This window comes from Biomphalaria glabrata, chromosome 11 (assembly GCF_947242115.1).
Source record: "Biomphalaria glabrata chromosome 11, xgBioGlab47.1, whole genome shotgun sequence".
Classification (NCBI taxonomy): Eukaryota; Metazoa; Mollusca; class Gastropoda; family Planorbidae; genus Biomphalaria; species Biomphalaria glabrata.
The window spans coordinates 16,551,870-16,570,334 of record NC_074721.1 but is presented as its reverse complement, the minus strand read 5'-3'; the positions used below and the strand labels follow the sequence as shown (position 1 = coordinate 16,570,334).

The 18,465-nt window shown below is 34.3% G+C and overlaps 1 protein-coding gene across 4 annotated transcripts in view; it reads left to right on the top strand.

The window, feature by feature from the left end:
- LOC106051838 (uncharacterized) overlaps positions 1–18,465 on the top strand; it is a 40,464-nt gene that overhangs the window by 11,350 nt on the left and 10,649 nt on the right. For 3 of the 4 annotated variants that reach the window (XR_008773569.1, XM_056003649.1, XM_056003648.1), the window contains exons 8-21: positions 1,562–1,779; positions 3,404–3,664; positions 4,585–4,716; positions 5,118–5,387; positions 7,544–7,670; positions 8,871–9,088; positions 9,378–9,638; positions 9,788–9,904; positions 12,962–13,122; positions 13,363–13,498; positions 16,155–16,345; positions 16,497–16,584; positions 16,822–16,989; positions 17,256–17,524. Coding sequence is in view for 3 of the 4 variants with exons in the window: in XM_056003649.1 (XP_055859624.1) it covers positions 1,562–1,779; positions 3,404–3,664; positions 4,585–4,716; positions 5,118–5,387; positions 7,544–7,670; positions 8,871–9,088; positions 9,378–9,638; positions 9,788–9,904; positions 12,962–13,122; positions 13,363–13,498; positions 16,155–16,345; positions 16,497–16,584; positions 16,822–16,989; positions 17,256–17,524 (2,617 nt within the window). In the remaining variant the exon portion in view is untranslated. The remainder of the gene's footprint in view (positions 1–1,561; positions 1,780–3,403; positions 3,665–4,584; positions 4,717–5,117; positions 5,388–7,543; positions 7,671–8,870; positions 9,089–9,377; positions 9,639–9,787; positions 9,905–12,961; positions 13,123–13,362; positions 13,499–16,154; positions 16,346–16,496; positions 16,585–16,821; positions 16,990–17,255; positions 17,525–18,465) is intronic. The other variant, XM_056003650.1, reaches the window with a different exon arrangement.

The window sequence follows — 18,465 nt, the reverse complement described above, 5'->3', positions numbered from 1 at the left end:
TTGAATTCCACTTTCTTGTACTACTATATCTTCTATGTTGTCTACTTGGTTCAAATTCAGTAATATGTCTTTGTCTCCTGTTGCTGAGAATGCTGATGCAAAGTATTTGTTTAGGATATTTGCTTTAGTTTCATTATCATTATGTATTATGTTATGTTCATCTTTTAATGGCGCTATGCCTGTTGTTTCCATTTTCTTAGACTTAATGTATGACCATAGGTTTTTGTTGTTATCTTTAGATATTACATTGTTTATGTATTTACTCTGCAGCTGTCTGCTTACTTTTTGGGTTAAGTGTTTAATTTTTATATACTTTTTGTAAACTCTTTCTGCATCAGTTTCTTTAAATTTTATATATAGGTTTTCCTTCTGTTTACAAAGCTTCTTTAGTCTATTATTAAACCAGCATTTATTTATTTTGTTTGATGTGTATTTAGTTGGTATATGATTTTCTATAATGCTTTTAAGATGGTTTTTAATGAAATTCCAGAGGTCATCGACTGGTTGGTTAATGTCTTTTTCTAATAAGAATGTTTGTTGAAAGTTTAATGCAGCTTGGTGTAGTTGTGTTAGGTTACATTTATTCCAGAGTAAGATTTTTCTTTTGGGTTTTGTATTGGTTACTGCTTTTATCTGACTGTGTATTTTTATGATCTCATGGTCTGATAGACCAGGGATAATATCACAATCAACTACTAATCCAGGTCTGTTGGTTAAGAAGAGATCTAATGTGTTGTTTAATCTAGTTGGCTTTTTAATGATTTGATCTAAACTTAGGTTGTGTAAAGTTTCTATGAAAAGCTCATTTGCTGTAAATTGCTGTAATAATCCTGTTTCTAATCTCTTTGATTGTGATGCTGTCTTTAAATGTTATAAATATGTTACTTTAATTATTGATATGGAACACTTTGCCACACATTTCCTATTATTAGTCTTTAGAAGAATTTTGAAGAGCCATTTTGGATTCGTTTATACTCTAGAAAAAAAATTAGAGCATGCTATTGATAAGCCTACTAGACTGACTTTATTCATAAAAGAAATTTCTTTGGTTATCTCAAAAAAAAAAATCTTCTTCTGCATTGCTGAAAGCTTGAAGTCCATGACTCCGAAGAGTTCTAACAAAAAATAGCTTGCCAATGTATTCTCTATCCAGTATCTTCAAATGGAGTTTTAATACTTCAATCAAAGATAAATAGTCTAAAACTATGATGTTTAAAACTTTATGATTATGGTAAATAAATATTTCAAATAGGCCTAATGTTTTACCTACTTTTTTGTTTGGCTTTTTTGCTAATTAATTATTATATTCTGAATATTTTTTTTCCTTATTGCTTTATCTACTTAGTTTTTATAAATTTCTTTTTAGGTTTGTATTTCTTATTAGTTAAGTAAAAAAAAAAAGAAGTAATAAAAAATGATTGCATACTGGAATCTTAAAACACAATGATGGATACAAAGCTAAAAACTTTTTACTTTACAATGATTTCAGTCACATGCTCTCTATTTTCATTATTTTATCTGTCATAAAATTCAGAGATGTTCCATTTCATATTATATACAGCTTTTTAAGATTTGGTCTTTCCATTGCTGGTCATTTTGGGAGTGTGGCACTCTATGATGGATCTAACTCGAGTGCACCACTCATTGGCACATACAGCTCCAGTTCACCGGGATTGATCATCTCATCATACAACAGTATGCACATTGTACGCTACGGGTCCAGCAGTTACAGTCATGGCTACACAACTAATGGTTTTGATGCAACATATATATCTTATGGTAAGAGAAAACTCTTATGTAATATACTTTAGGCAGACCCAACATATCCAACACTCTGCATGGAAGAACAGAATAGCAGATAAATACAGAATAGCTGAAAAATACAGAGTAGCTGAAAAATACAGAATAGCTGAAAAAAAAACAGCAAGCCATATTTCCTTCACACATACTGTTATTTATTTTTTAGATATTAAATGAATATTTTTATTATTGATAATGTGCTTAGTTTATGCTTTTTTTTTTTAACCATGCAAGGCTTAAGCCTGAGAGTAAGATCTGCTTATTTTATTTAAGGTCTCCCCCTATTTTCTCATCTTCCTGGTCCTGTGCCCTGCATGAAAGTGTTTGCCAGTCATGACAGCCTGCCGATAAATGTTAAAACTACTTTGTTTTATCTTCTAAGTGAAAGTTAATCACCTCAATGCAAATTAACAATATATTAACATATCTGAACTACCTGACATTGGTGGGCATAGATGCATTTCTTTCAGGTGTTAACACCATAGTGATAAAACGCACGACAGTGCTTATATATGGGAACTAATTTTACACTTACAGCAATATCTCTCACTAGAACTTTGGAGTGGGGGGGGGGGGGCGATTTTTTCCAAACTCTAACCCTAACGCCCAGTAAACCCTAACCCTATGCATAAACGTGCGTACCAGAAGGGTAGCGACATAATATAAAAATTATATTTTAATTTAACTAATTTTGTTCACAAACTATGATTTTCCCATAAAAGTAGGACCGCCCCCCCCTCAGAAGGTTTAAGTGGAAAGGGCAGTAGAGGTATTCGCCCCCACCCCACCTAATCGGCCAACAGGGGAACAAAATAATATAGAGATTGGTTAATACACCAATAACAAGTTTTAATCATATAGATATTTAATTGATTCTGTTAGCAAGCTGTGATTTCTACAAATTAATTTGACCGCCCCCCCACTTAAAAGTTTATGGGGCGGGGGGAGGGCGGGATTGATGCCATCGCACCCTCCCTACCCCACCAAATCAGGCAACATACTAGAAGGGGAGCGAAATAATCTAAAAATAGATTGAAATAAAAATAATTAGTATATATTATTAACATAAGTAATAAATTCGTATACAAATTGTTTGAATTCTATACTAAAATTTGTCTGGGAGGAGGGTTCGGCCGAGTGCTCCCCCCCCCCCCCCCCCCCCCCTTCCAGGATCCGCCAGTGATATCTATTAATACAATAAGAATTTTTTCCTGAATAATATGGAATTAAATTAATAACCAGTAATCAATTGATTAATTAATTATTTATTTTTTTTTTAGTGATTTATGATTTCTTAGGTACAATAAATGATTGTGCTAAGTCTCAAATTGATCAGAGATAGGTGTGGGGGATATAACGAGTACAAAAGTTGGCACAATCAGACAGAGTTGTAACTGATATAAGCTTTGTAAAAATAAACACAATCAATGAATGTAGGTAATTAGCTTTTTCTATTTATGTTTTGATAAATGAATAAATCATTGACCCATTTTATTGTAAAGGGTTGGTGGTAGGGGTGACATCATTAGCTGATTGTACTAGTGATACCAACCCCTAGTGGTGCCTCTGTATACATTTTCTTGAATATGTAAACTACTTACAGAATGCCCTGAGTTTCACTATGGCCCCTACTGTAACTTGATGTGTCACTGTGTCAGAAGTAACTCAATGTCCTGTGACAACCACCATGGCACCTGCAGCTGTTTACCTGGGTGGACAGGTCCTGACTGTTCACTGGACAGAGATGAATGTTCAGAAAAGCGAGCAACATGTCCAGAGTATAGTGATTGCAGAAACAAGAAGGGTGGCTATGAATGTGTCTGTAAAGCTGGCCTTGAAATGAACAACCAGAATATTTGCACTCGTAAATATTTTTTTTTATTACCTCTCAATCGCTTTATAAATTCAAAACATATTTCTAGATAACATTCAAATCCAGTTAATTGGCCAAGCCTGTTCATTGGAGCGAAATGATCAATGTCCTGATATGGTCAGATTAACCTTTATTAATAAAATGTTTAAACTAAATTTAATTAGCATTTTTGAATTTTTGACATTTCTTCCTAGATATAAAACAAAATCTACTCAAATATGTTTTAAAGAGATACATTAGTAAAAGCGTTTGGCTTCCGGACCATGGTCCCTGGTTCAAATGCTGGTGAAGACTGGGATTTTTAATTTCGGCATCTTTAGTGCGTCTCTGAGTCCAGCCAGCTCTAATGGGTACCTGACATTAGTTGGGGAAAAGTAAAGGCAGTTGGTCGTTGTGCTGGCTACATGACACCCTCATTAACTGTGAGCCACAGAACTAGATGACCTTTACATCATCTGCTCTATAGACCACAAGGTCTGAAAGGGGGAACTTTACATTACTAATATGATAAAAATATAAAATACTTTTTTATTGTGTTTGATACACTACTGTCCAATAAAGCTGAACATACTGTGCTTATATTAAAGTTTGATAGACGTAAAAGTAATTATGAGACCATTGAACTTAATTTTAAAACAAAGAATGAATTGGAGACTCACTCATACTTTAATAGGCTTTTGAGAACAAGTGAAAGGAAGGGAAACTAGACATTTACAAATGCTTTTCATGAATTAAAAACAAACAAACAAAAAAAAGAGCTAAAAGTCATTAAAAGTTTTAGAATCAAAATAGTTTTTTTGTTTGCTTGTCTGAGCCAATAACCGTTTAAAATCCAAGAATGTTTTTTTTTAAATAAACTAGGTATTAGTTTCAAGTAATCATGCATAAAACAGAAGCATGTATTTTCACAGCAAACGTAGTAAGTAGATGCCAACAGAAGCAGTGCTCTGACATGTGTGTAGTCATCCCTACAACAAATAATATGCTCAATGAGACATGCTACTGTCCAGTTGGAATGATGGTGATTGGAGAGAAATGTATAGGTATAAAGATATACATCAACAAATATTGTAACATTTTAGATATGGACTGTGTGGCTGAGAGGTAAGTACATTTGGGCTTGGCTTGGCTACTTATCAAGAGGGGCTCAAGTTTCGACACCCGACTTGAGCAGAGTTGTGAGCACCTAAAGGTAAAATGGGAACCTCCCATATACCCACACTCCCCACTGGTTCACAAATGAGATTGGACCATAGCGTTCTGAGCATGTTATAAAAAGAAAAGTTGCGCTATAGAAAAGCTATAGAAAAATTTTTTTTTTATTAATAGCGCTTTTGACTCATTTCCGTTAGTGTGTCAGAATGATCTCAGCTTTTGTTACTATACTTTTTCTTATTGATAAAAGACATTGTAACTAATTTTTTTAAATTTCTGTCTTGATCAGCATGCCAGAACTGGACATATGGACCAGAATGTCACAGTCAGTGTCAGTGTTCGCACACTACCACTGTGGCCTGCCATGCTGTCAGTGGTCACTGTCAGTGCATGCCAGGTTGGACAGGGCTTGATTGTTCAACAGACGTAAATGAATGTGACTCTTCAGATGCTTGTCCATTGTACTCCACTTGTATAAACTTACCTGGTAGCTACAACTGTTCATGTCAGAAGAAAAATGGATTTGTAAACAATGGACCTTATTCTTGTGTTCAGAAAGGTGCAAAGTTTTGATGTTTTAAAAATCTTTACTTAGTTTACATTCAATCAAAGTAGATAAAACACTTTTAAAAAGTTACAGTATTGTCAGACTAAAATTGTTTCAATATTTACTTACTTCAATGGAAAAAAAAATGGAAACATTATAACCTGCTCATTATCTCTAAAGCTTGGTTACTTGATTTCAATAAGACATGCAAAACATAATATTTTCACTTGTACAGTTGAGACTGTAATATGTCTCTTCAACACAGTTTTATCTCCTAGAACTTATTAATGTATTATTATTTCACAACAATTGATATTAAACTGATCTTAAAATCAAATGAAATCACTAACAATAAACTCAAAACTAATAATCATAGCCAACCACTTTATGTATGCGAAAATACCACTGATTGATCTTGAGATCTCTTAAACTGTTATGTATGGATTTCTATCAAATTTTGTACACAGGTTCATTTCACCTCCTAGGTGTTCCCTATTGTTATTTTATGCTAGGTAGGTGGCCATATTGGTTGACTGGGCAAAATCGGGCCGTGCCGTGTACACAGCGCACCGTCCCCGGTTCTGGGTCCACTCGCTATAAGTGGCCGAGAACAGTGCTGACTGCGGGGAGCTTGTCACATACTCCTATACTGTAACTGCCACCATTCCGTGCAGGGACCGCCACTCCAGCTACGGGACACTGACAACGGCCCCCATGTGGAACGGCGTGGCGGACTTTTTGGACTGGGTAACAGGTTACTTGTTCCATCCCCACCCTGAGTGAGATAAAAAAAACAAAAGCTCCCCCAGGGAGAAGGCCTGGTTCACTACTTGTTCTTTGCTTATCCAGTTCCACCCCTGGACGTAGCTGGAATATCCCCCGGCAATGATTTACCAGAGTTTAAGTCTCTAACTTACAAGCAGGTCTAGATCAACACATTATCTTCATTTTTGAAGTAATGTCTGTAATTTTAATTTCCATAGTTTATATGTTTGTAATTTATAAGATTAAATGACATAAGAATAATATTTATAAATTATTTAATTTGTGGGATCAAACGCTAACATCAATTGTTTTTTTAAGCAGGCTGTCTTGGTTACAAAAAAATCATTTTTTTGTGTGGAAACAATAAGCATTAAGTTGATTTTTATCACAAGATGATGAAAGTGTCAGCTTAGAAATCAAAGTAATGTAAAATTTTATTGAGAAGCGTGGTCGAGAGGCTAAGAAAGCTTGAACTTGGCTTGTCTTGGCTACCTATGAATGGGGCTTGAGGTTAGACACCAGACTCAAGCAGAGTTGTGTTTACTGAGCGCCTGAAGGCAGCAAAGAAACCTGCTCCCAGATACCCCTTCCCCCAAATGGTTCACGAATGAGAATGGACCATTGGACTCTGAGCATTATTAAGCATGAAAGTAGCGCTATATACCTTATCGTATATGATACTGACATTACTTAAAAAAAGAAGATGATTACGTCCTACGCGTCATGCATTTAGTCATGCATATTAACCAATGACCTAAACTCCGCCAAGTCACTGGTTTTCCTGGCTAGCTCAGGCAACCCATTCCATGCTTCAATAGCACTAGGGAAGAAGGAGCATTTGTCTTTGTACATTTTTGTTCTACCATATGGAACGAGGAATGTGCCTTTATCTTTGTGTCTTTCAGAGTATTTTATTAAATTTTGTGTTTGTATTTGAAGATTATGATTCAGTGTTTTATGTATAATAGGTATTTTACTACTAAGTCTTCTATCCTGAAGGCTTTCTAAATTTATTTTTTTTTACTAAAGGTGTTACTGTAGTCGTCAAATGTGAATATTCGTTTGTTATAAATAATATAATTATTATTATATTATTTATATCATGGGTATCATATTGCATATATTATATGTCCTGTTAAATTAAGGATTAAAATTAGCTTACCCAATCAGCACTTTTAAGATCCTAATATGCATTCTACAGGTCATGGAACAGTCATTGGTATTTAATAGTAATCCTGTTATGTGTTAAGAATGCTCCTGGTAATTAAAGACCTTACTCAAACTGAAAAAGATCTAGTTTCTAATTTATTTTTAGTTGCAGGAATAGTCACTTAGAAGTAGATCTAGAATAGGTTCAAAAACAAAACAGCATTAAATTTTCCCTATGTTTTGTATTTGTATAGCTTGTGAGTTCAAGTTGAATGGTTCCTCTGGCTACATCACCAGTCCTTGGTACCCATACCAGTATTACAACAATGCAAACTGCACCTGGACAGTGACAGTTCAAAAGGGTCATGTTATTTCATTATTGTAAGTTTATCTGCTGACTGAAAGGTCCTGTAAGAAATTTTGCTACTTAGATCTTAGTTAGTATTTTAACATTAGCCCTTTTTTTTCCACATAAAATTAGAATATTTGAAATTAATATCTATAAAATTTGAAAATATCCAGAAAAAAATATAATCTAATTTTTGGATATATACATTAATTTTAGAAATTTTAAAAATATTTTAAATTAAAAATTAATTAAAATTGATTTACAAACATTCACAACATCAAACATAACTCAAGGTTTGGTTTTTGACCAGACTCTACTGCCTGGAAATTAGTTTTTTCCAGTCACTCTTGGGCTTGGTTCCCGGACAATAAAATATGAAAATGATGTGCAAAAACAACTTAATATTAACATCAAGATAGTTAATTATTTTGAAAATTGTTAAAGTTATGCAGCCTGAACAGCCATAAAAATAGTTATGTAAATAATGTGTATATTCAAAATGTTTTGAATACTAAAATTATAATTCCAGTCTTTATTGGATTGATATTGTTTTTTTAAACATGTGCACAGGGTTACTTTGCATCATTGTTATGGCCCAAAGCAAGTTTTAAAACATTCATTTCTGAGTATTTTATAAAAAGAGAATTATAAAAAATAAATAAATAAATGCTAAACAAAAAGTAATCATTTGATAAAATATCATACACAAGTATAGATCAAAATAAAAGAAAACAAAAAAAGCAAAGAAGAAAATGTATTATCTGGTTACTGTGGTACTGTTGGAGCACATTCACAAAGGCTGTGGGACAAACATTTGAGACTCAAAGGAAAGTCATTATTGAAGCCAAGTGCAGAAGACGGAAAGAAAACTATATTAGACTGTCAGAAGAAAACAGCTTTGTCTGCACGAGATGTGTGAAAATATACAGTCCGCAACTGGGATTGCGTAGTCATGTGAAACACTGCACTCTTCCTTAATCTTCTAAATTGAAGACCTTGCCATTCTAGTATTTGCAATCATCAATTTAAAATATGCTTGAATCAGTTGCAAAGCTATACTTGATATTTTTGTGCTTAAATTTTGAAGATATATTATATGTAGACCTAGTGTTGTTTTGCTTTAATTTCTAGCAGCAAAGAAATGAAATTTCCAATTGTTTGATAAACAAGAGTTCTTGCATCATTCCAGGCCAGCCTAGTTTGGTTTATATAAAGCTTTTTTTTTTCTTCAGAATAGAAGACTTTGAATTAGAAAGTCACAACTGGTGTGCCAATGATTACATTACTGTTTATGATGGCAGTACCACTCAAAGTAGTATTGTGGGCAAGTACTGTAGTGAGAGAGATATCCCATCTCTCATCAGATCAAGCAGCAGTGAACTGTTGGTAGAGTTTAAATCTGATGCACACAATAATTTTAGAGGCTTCAATATCAGTTATAGCTCTCACTGTAAGTAGTCTTGTAATTTTTTTAGGTTTCATTTGTAAAAATAGTGTTATTTAACAGTGTTTAATAGATCAAACAAAAAAAAAAAAAAAAAGACAGGGCTAGGCTTATTCTACACATTCAGTTTGGTTGGGCATAGATTTCTGATTTGGATTGAGGATGTTTTGTGGTAAATTTTCTAACCATTATGTTGAAATATTCTGAACTTAATTAATTACACCAGTTTAAAAATGCTGTTTCTTTATTTGGTTAATAAAAATAAACAACAGTAATATGTTCTGTTTATCCCAAGTGTGTGAAAACTTTACTTATGGTGACAAATGTTCATCTGCATGTCAGTGTGTTCAGAGCAACAGCTGGTTTTGTGATAACCTCAATGGACACTGCATCTGTAAAAGTGGTTGGCAAGGTAACAAGTGCCAGGAAGATGTGGATGAATGTCTTGCTGCTCAAGTGTGTCAACCCAATTCAGAATGTGTCAATACTCTAGGAAGTTATAACTGCATGTGTCGAGTGGGATTTTATTTGAACATAACATCTGGACTTTGTGTTGGTACTGTTAGTTACACACCTATAGATATATGCATAATTATTTTAGCGCAAAAGTAGGCCTTGTATCAGTTCAATTATATTTTTGCTTCTAACAAATATTTATTAATCTTAATATTTTTTATATTGATATTAAATAATCTTGATATCTAGAACGTGGTGAATGCAAAGTAAAACATTGTTCACACACCTGCTGGACTCAAGGAGAACAAGAAACTTGTGGCTGTCCTGACCATTTAGAACTAACCTCTGATGGTTTCACTTGTGTTGGTGAGCTATTTCACACATTCAATGCTGTGTGCTTCTAATGTTAGCAGCCAAGCTAAAGATTCTTTGTTTATGTGGCTCATTAGTGCCATGCAATGATTTTTATGTTTAATTGCTTGTTGTACTTGTAGGCATACTATGTTTAATTGCTTGTTGTACTTGTAGGCATACTATGTTTAATTGCTTGTTGTACTTGTAGGCATACTATGTTTAATTGCTTGTTGTACTTGTAGGCATACTATGTTTAATTGCTTGTTGTACTTGTAGGCATACTATGTTTAATTGCTTGTTGTACTTGTAGGCATACTATGTTTAATTGCTTGTTGACATAATATTGCTGGCTTACAATAATTGTTATCTATGTTTGAATACTAGTAAAAAACATTTTGCTGGCATTATCTATGTTTAAGCGCTAGTAGAGAATGTATTTCTATGGTTTTGCTAACAGTATTTTTATTCCATGGAAATGTTGTTAGCCTATCACAAAACCCCTATGTCACCTGCCAATTAGCCCACAGTGGCAAACTGTCAGAAAAATTTCCAGTCACAACAGGAGTCAAACAGGATGTCTTGTTTCACCACTCCTGTTCTTTCTAGTATAGGATTGGGTCTCAAAAGAAGCTTACTCTTCTTTTTCTTCTTAGTTCTCATTTTGGATGTTTGGATGGTTCAGATCAGTAATCCTATATCTGAGATGAACCGCACAGTGGTTTCCAGATCAAGCAGTTTTCTGTATAGTTTTTGTTCTATAGGAGGGTTTTAAGGCCAGAGTCTAGTTTGGGCCTCTTGATATAGTATGCAGCTTTGAATGGTATGGTCGGCATTTTCTGGTGATGTTCCAAAAGGGCTGGTTTCGCTCGTTCAATTCAGGAAAAGGAATCAAATGGACTTTCACACAAAAGCTGGAAGATGTGGAATTCGCTGATGACATAGCCTTATTATCATGCAGACTACAGGATATGCAAGAAAAGGTCACAGCTTCAAGTGAAGTAGAAAAAAGCGTAGGACTCAAAATAAACCACCAAAAACAAAAGTACTTAAAATAAACAACAAACAAAATGGAGACATGAAATGGATCAAAATAAACCACCAAAGACAGAAGTACTTAAAATATCAGCAATTAAATGGAGACATGAAATGGATTCTTAGACGATAGAACAAGTAGATAGTTTATATACAGATGAAAACATTAAACATGGTATAAATCTAGTGCGTCAGACATTTACACAGCTAAAACCAACCTGGAAATCTCCCCACATCTCAAACAAGACTAAACTAAGAACCTTTAACTCTAATGTCAACTCAGTCCTATTGTATGGTTCTGAAACATGGAGAACAACTAAAGCAACAACAACAAAAATACAGACCTTCATCCAGAGAGGCCTGAGAAATATCTGAAAAATTCACTGGTACGACAAAGTAGGAAACGCCAAACTGTGGAAGATGAGTGGAAAGAAAAATATAGAGGTGCAGATCTTAGAGAGGAAGTGGAGATGGATTGGTCACACCCTTAGAAACAACAACAGAGCTAGGCAGGCCTTAGGGTGGAACCCCCACGGCATAAGACATAGAGGAAGAGCAAAAAGAACGTGGCGACGCATTGTACTAGATGAAGCAGAAAGAACAGGAAGAGTTGGGAAAATTATCAAGAGACCATGGAGAGTGGCATGTTTATACTGAGACCCTATATTCCATGTGGAACGGAAAGGAAAGATGATCTATGTTTAAGTGCTAGTAGAGCATGTATTGCTGGCTTTATGTTTAAGTGCTAGTAGAGCATGTATTGCTGGCTTTATGTATGAGAGCTAGTAGAGCATGTATTGCTGGCTTTATGTTTAAGTGTTAGTAGAGAATGTATTGCTGGCTTTATGTTTAAGTGCTAGTAGAGCATGTATTGCTGGCTTTATGTTTAAGTGCTAGTAGAGAATGTATTGCTGGCTTTATGTTTAAGTGCTAGTAGAGCATGTATTGCTGGCTTTATGTTTAAGTGCTAGTAGAGAATGTATTGCTGGCTTTATGTTTAAGTGCTAGTAGAGAATGTATTGCTGGCTTTATGTTTAAGTGCTAGTAGAGCATGTATTGCTGGCTTTATGTATGAGAGCTAGTAGAGCATGTATTGCTGGCTTTATGTTTAAGTGCTAGTAGAGAATGTATTGCTGGCTTTATGTTTAAGTGCTAGTAGAGCATGTATTGCTGGCTTTATGTATGAGAGCTAGTAGAGAATGTATTGCTGGCTTTATGTTTAAGTGCTAGTAGAGAATGTATTGCTGGCTTTATGTTTAAGTGCTAGTAGAGCATGTATTGCTGGCTTTATGTGTAAGTGCTAGTAGAGAAAGCATTGCTGGCTTTATGTATGAGTGCTAGTAGTGCATGTATTGCTGGCTTTATGTGTAAGTGCTAGTAGAGAATGTATTGCTGGCTTTATGTGTAAGTGCTAGTAGAGAATGTATTGCTGGCTTTATGTTTAAGTGCTAGTAGAGCATGTATTGCTGGCTTTATGTTTAAGTGCTAGTAGAGCATGTATTGCTGGCTTTATGTTTAAGTGCTAGTAGTGCATGTATTGCTGGCTTTATGTATGAGTGCTAGTAGAGCATGTATTGCTGGCTTTATGTTTAAGTGCTAGTAGTGCATGTATTGCTGGCTTTATGTTTAAGTGCTAGTAGTGCATGTATTGCTGGCTTTATGTTTAAGTGCTAGTAGAGAATGTATTGCTGGCTTTATGTTTAAGTGCTAGTAGTGCATGTATTGCTGGCTTTATGTTTAAGTGCTAGTAGAGAATGTATTGCTGGCTTTATGTTTAAGTGCTAGTAGTGCATGTATTGCTGGCTTTATGTTTAAGTGCTAGTAGAGCATGTATTGCTGGCTTTATGTTTAAGTGCTAGTAGTGCATGTATTGCTGGCTTTATGTTTAAGTGCTAGTACAGAATGTATTGCTGGCTTTATGTTTCAGTGCTCGTAGAGCATGTATTACTGGCTTTATGTTTAAGTGTTAGTAGAGAATGTATTGCTGACTTACAATAATTTATATCTCTTTGTCTTTGCTATTACTTCTGCTTTCAGTGCCTTATTATTCATATGGCTTCAGTAATGGAGATGGGATTTTGAGCTCTGATAACATGCTTGTGTCTCTAAACAATAACACTGTCTATGTCAGTAAACCAATTTACTTGAACCAAGGTGTTCCTTTTGGGTCATCAGAGCAGCTTCAAACAGTGGCCTACGTAAGTTAGCATTGTTTATTATTGATAAGTGAGGTGTTAGGCATGATTTATAGAATAGGTTGGCCTGACTCTTGATGCAAATGGTTTTCGATTAGGGAAAAAGTAATATTTTTAATTTTCCACACCATGACAGACACCAGTACCCTAAGTCAATGGTCAAATGATGATAAATAAATTTGATCATGGTAGACTACAAACATTGGGGAAAGCTAAATTTTTATGTGTGTATGAAATCAACAGGTAATGACAAGTGGTGCCATAATACTGGGTGCTACCGGTTTCAGTGATATCCCATCAAGTCCAAATCTCCACCAGGCCTTCACACAGAATCAGTTTATGATAGCCCCATACTGGGCTAACATCAACCCTACTGAAGGTTAGATTAGTATTTGTTTTTTATTAAGAAAAATAAATTTTATTTTCCAAAATAATTTTAAATAATTAGAGATAAAATCAAATAAAAAAAAAACAACAACACCCATAATACTTTCAGTTGAAATACTTAAGGGAAAAACCATCAAGAAAGTAATTGATTTAGTTCTATTGAAATTAATTAGCTACTTCTCATATTCTCATGACACTGATCCTTGCAATTTAAAACCATTGAGTGCCTTAAACTCATGGTATTGAAATAACAAATAAAATGGAATTGACACTGCCATAACATCTTTACACCAAGATCCATCAAATGCTTTTCTGTCTAAAAAAGCTAAAATACTTTAAATTTGACAAAATGATAGCTAAACCTTTTTTATACAGCTACCATCAGTAGTCTAATTAATTTTGTCTTCATCAGCTGGTATGGTAATCATACAATGGCACAAAGACATTGGCTTAATAGACTAATTAAAAAAAGCAACTTTTATCCCTTATACACAGCTACCATCTCTTGAAGAACTTATTTCATGAAATATGTCTTTCCAAAATATAAAAATCCTTAAAAAAAATTAGCACGCATGTAACCACATTAGATCTGGATAAAGTGGTTAGCTACTCTCCCTTTAGGTTAGAACAGAAAGATTTAAAAAGTACTTCATCCCAGTCTTAGAGTTTTTCCAGATCATTCCTTATCATGGAGAAGTACATAGAAGCTTGATTCATAAAGCACTGGCTTGTGCACTTCTTGTCTTGTTGTTAGCTAGTCATCGGCTTAGAATTCTAAACATCTAGTACAACTTAACCAAAGTAGGACTATTAAATTATTGATGAAATAAACTTGAAAAAGACATCTTTTTAAAAAAACTAGAAAAAAACTTTTATTTATAAATATACATAGAATCAACTTGAAATGAGATCTAGTAGTAAGACAAATGAAATAATAACCACCTACGAACTCTCTAAACAACCATATCGTAACTTTCTCACTTCTCTTCCAAAAATTTCTCATGACTCACAGTCCATCCATTATGACAGTCCAACTTGTGATTTCATTAGAAACATTTGCTCTTATTGGAAATGAACACTTAAACTACTTAAAATGTGAGAATGTTGTGTGTGTGGTTGTAATGCTGAGGTGGACAACTGTAGTCAAACATTGGCATTTGTTTGGACAAAAACAATAAACAAATGGAATATTCTTTTTTCTTCTATTTTCAAACAAAAACATTCACTTTTTTTAGTGTGAATAACAAGAATAAATTAAAGCGAAAAAAATTTACAATAAATTTTCTTTGATCATTATGATCAATGATGACCACTTTTGGGACTTAAATGCTGTAAAATGCTGGTAGATAACACATTGCTATCAGATTAATTTGATATCAGCAAAACATATGGTTTTTAGATTTTTTTTAGAAACATTTTTTTAAAAATAAGTTGTAAAGCAATAAAATTATCTTAAATCTTATAGTATTCATAAAATGAAATTATACCTTGTTTCTGAAATCATACAATTTTAACTTAATTTTACATTGTAAATTTCTATTAAAATTTGCATAATTGAAAACTTACTAAAAATATAAGACCTGCAGCCATCCATAAACACATGGTGTAGAACCAGGCACAAACAGGGAGTGGAGATGACGTAGGTCCAGTAACGTACGGACACTACAGCGACAAGAGATGCCGGTCAAATGGGCAGTGCCCACGTTGGTCTGCCTTGTTATGCGTGGACACAAGGTGCCATCTAGGGGGAAAGGTCACGTGGATATCGGGGTGGCCAGTGTTTTCTGAAAAGGTATCCACTCCACTACATATTGTTATAAACCTGGTGGTGGCACAGATGGGGGTAGTGGTGTGAGTGTAGTCAGCCGATGCAAATCGCACCAGGCCAGCGCTAGACGAGCGGTCAACCGTGACGAGTTCGACGGTCAGCCGAGACGAGTGTCAACACGGCGGTTCGGGAAGGATAGACGGCGGTCCGGGAAGGATCGACGTCGTGAACAGAGCTGAGGAGCGTCAGGAGAGTTGTAGTCATCTGACCACCTAGAAGCGTCGAGCGACGTTCTATCCGGTTCGAGAAGGCCAGTAGGGACCCTATATAAGAGCGGAGGTGTCGCAGTCAAGACGGTTCACGGCAGGGGTTCAGAGCCCGGTTCACTACAGTCCGGTCGACTACAGCACAGTTCAGTGGTGTGGTTCTGTACGGAGCATTACGACGGTTCAGTGCGGAGTACTGTCAAGTACAGTTGAGACGACTGGCGTCTTGGTTTTGGTCTGCGATCGAGTCCGACACAACGAGTCTAGTGTGTGAAGTCAGTCCTGAACTGTTGAACCCAGTGCAAGCCCGGAACGAGACGGAGAGGCCAGTGCAAGACTTGATACTGCGGAACGGTGTTATCGGAGAGATATTTGTACAGTGTACGTGTTGCCAATTGTACAGTATTGGCTGTTATTTATTCAACTATTAAAGTGTTACGTTACTTTGGAGCCCTGAGTTGTCAAGTTCTTTAAGTTGGTGGTGTATGGTGCAGTTTGCAGAGAGCCTGGATAGTGAGATTCGTAACAATATATATATATATTAACAAATATTTGTCTTGATAAATCACTATTAACCTATTTTTATTTATTATTATTTATTTTATTTACTTAAGGTTACACAACACATCACCTGTATGAAAACTGTATTTTATCTCAACCTGATCATGGATCTGCCCAGAAAGAAATTATTATGAAAAGAGCTGCCAGGGACATCTCGGAGTATCACAATCTCAAAGGGTTTCAGGTCAGCACTGTTCTAGTTGTGACTTGGGTGTCCAGGGAACCGCTGCACTCTGACAATGAGGTAAAAATTTAAGATAGCTAAAATTTTTGCTGGTAGATAACACATTGCCATCAGATTAATTTGATATCAGCAGAACATAAGATTTTGAGAATTTTTTAAAAAACATTTTTTTTATTAAAAATATGTTGTGATGTTCTGATTGTTTACCTAGGTTTCAGATAGAGGTAGCAACACCTTTCAGTCATTGTTAATAAGTGGATGGGCCAAAGAAATACACGATGGTCATGAGGTGTTAGCAGGTAATAAATGTGTATATTACTGAACTAAACAGTTTAAATTGAATATTCTAGATAGCATTTAAATTTTCTAAACTTAAATGCCGAGTATGTTCAGGGCAACATTATAGTGTGAATATTTAAAGCAAAAAAAAAATACATTTTTAGCATTAATGATTCCATAACTATCCAAGTCATAGTGAGTGTTCCAGTTTTAAAATGGACCATTTACTGAAAATAATTTTCTTTATTACATTTCAGAAGAAGAAACCTCATATGTTATTTTCATATATCAAAAGGGCCAAATGAACTGGAATTTTATTCCTGACAGGATTATTAATATTGGAGTTATTAGTGACACTATTACTCAGTTACCAACTACAGACCATGACTTGGTGGGGATGATTGATTCAGTACAAGGCAACACAGGTACAAGAAGTTTTAAATGAATACATTCAAATAAATCAAATTATATTGTATATTATAGTCACTATGGCAGTAAAAATTGTCACTTAAATTGTTCTAAAAACTAGAGCATTAGAGTGACTTATAGAAATTTTAAGACTATAAATTGATTGACGTATTATAGTGATTTTTTAAAGTCATAGTCATTTTATAGTCTTAAGTTTCAGATCTTTATCACTCTTACATAAAGTAAGCTTCTTTAACTTGTTCCCCATTGTTTGTTTATTCAGGCTACCTTGGAGTTTTTTCATTTAAAGTTGGCACCTCACATGGGCCAGCCACACAGTGCAACAGATACATCTGCAGTAAGCTGCCACTTCTGTCAGATCCTGTATATGCTAATGAGATGCAACAATTGTACAAGTGTCCATGTACTATAGCAGAGCTAGGCCACCAGTGGCAACTCTTTGAAAAGAGAGGTTTGAACCAAAACATCTACTGCTATGCCATCAGCACTGTTGCCAAGGCAAGGTTTTTACACAACAACAGGAGGAATAAGGTAAATATTGTGAGGAGACTAAAGAATTGAGCAAATCAATGAGGCACTAACATCCTGATGTATTTTTGTTAAGCTTAGGCCTACTTTATGGAATTTTAAATACTTTATATGTTAATGGGAAATCCTTGTGAATTAATAATTTTATTAGGACTAATGGAAATAAAGGACTGACATACAACTTTTTTACAGCTGCACAACTCAAATGGTTTAGTTTTATTTGTAAAGTTATTTTATTTTCATTGTCTGGGATTAGATTTATATTTGGCTGTTGTGAGAAACTTTCCTCGGAGACATGCATCATCCCTATATATAACAACTTTCACTAGTATCTATCTATCTTTCTATCTATCTATCTATCTTTCTATCTATCTATCTATCTATCTATCTATCTTTCTATCTATCTATCTATCTATCTATCTATCTATCTATCTATCTATCTATCTATCTATCTATCTTTCTATCTATCTATCTATCTATCTATCTATCTATCAATCTATCTATCTATCTATCTATCTATCTATCTATCTATCTATCTATCTATCTATCTATCTATCTATCAATCATGTCCATAAAGATTAATATATATATCTAGATAGATAGATAGATAGATATATTAATCTTTATGGACTATCCATCCATCCATCTATTCTCTCTCTCTCTCTCTCTCTCTCTCTCTCTCTCTCTCTCTCTATATATATATATATATATATATATATATATATATATATATATATATATATATATATATATATATATATATATTCAAATATAAATATATATATAATTTATTTTTATTAATTAATTAATTTATTTATCTATTTAGAAGTATGTATATAAATATTTACGTAATTTTTCACCTTTTGACTGAAAATTAAGTAGAGCTTAAACCTAGCAAATATACTTTACAAAATTTCCTCTCAAAATAATTAGTTTGTTTGTTT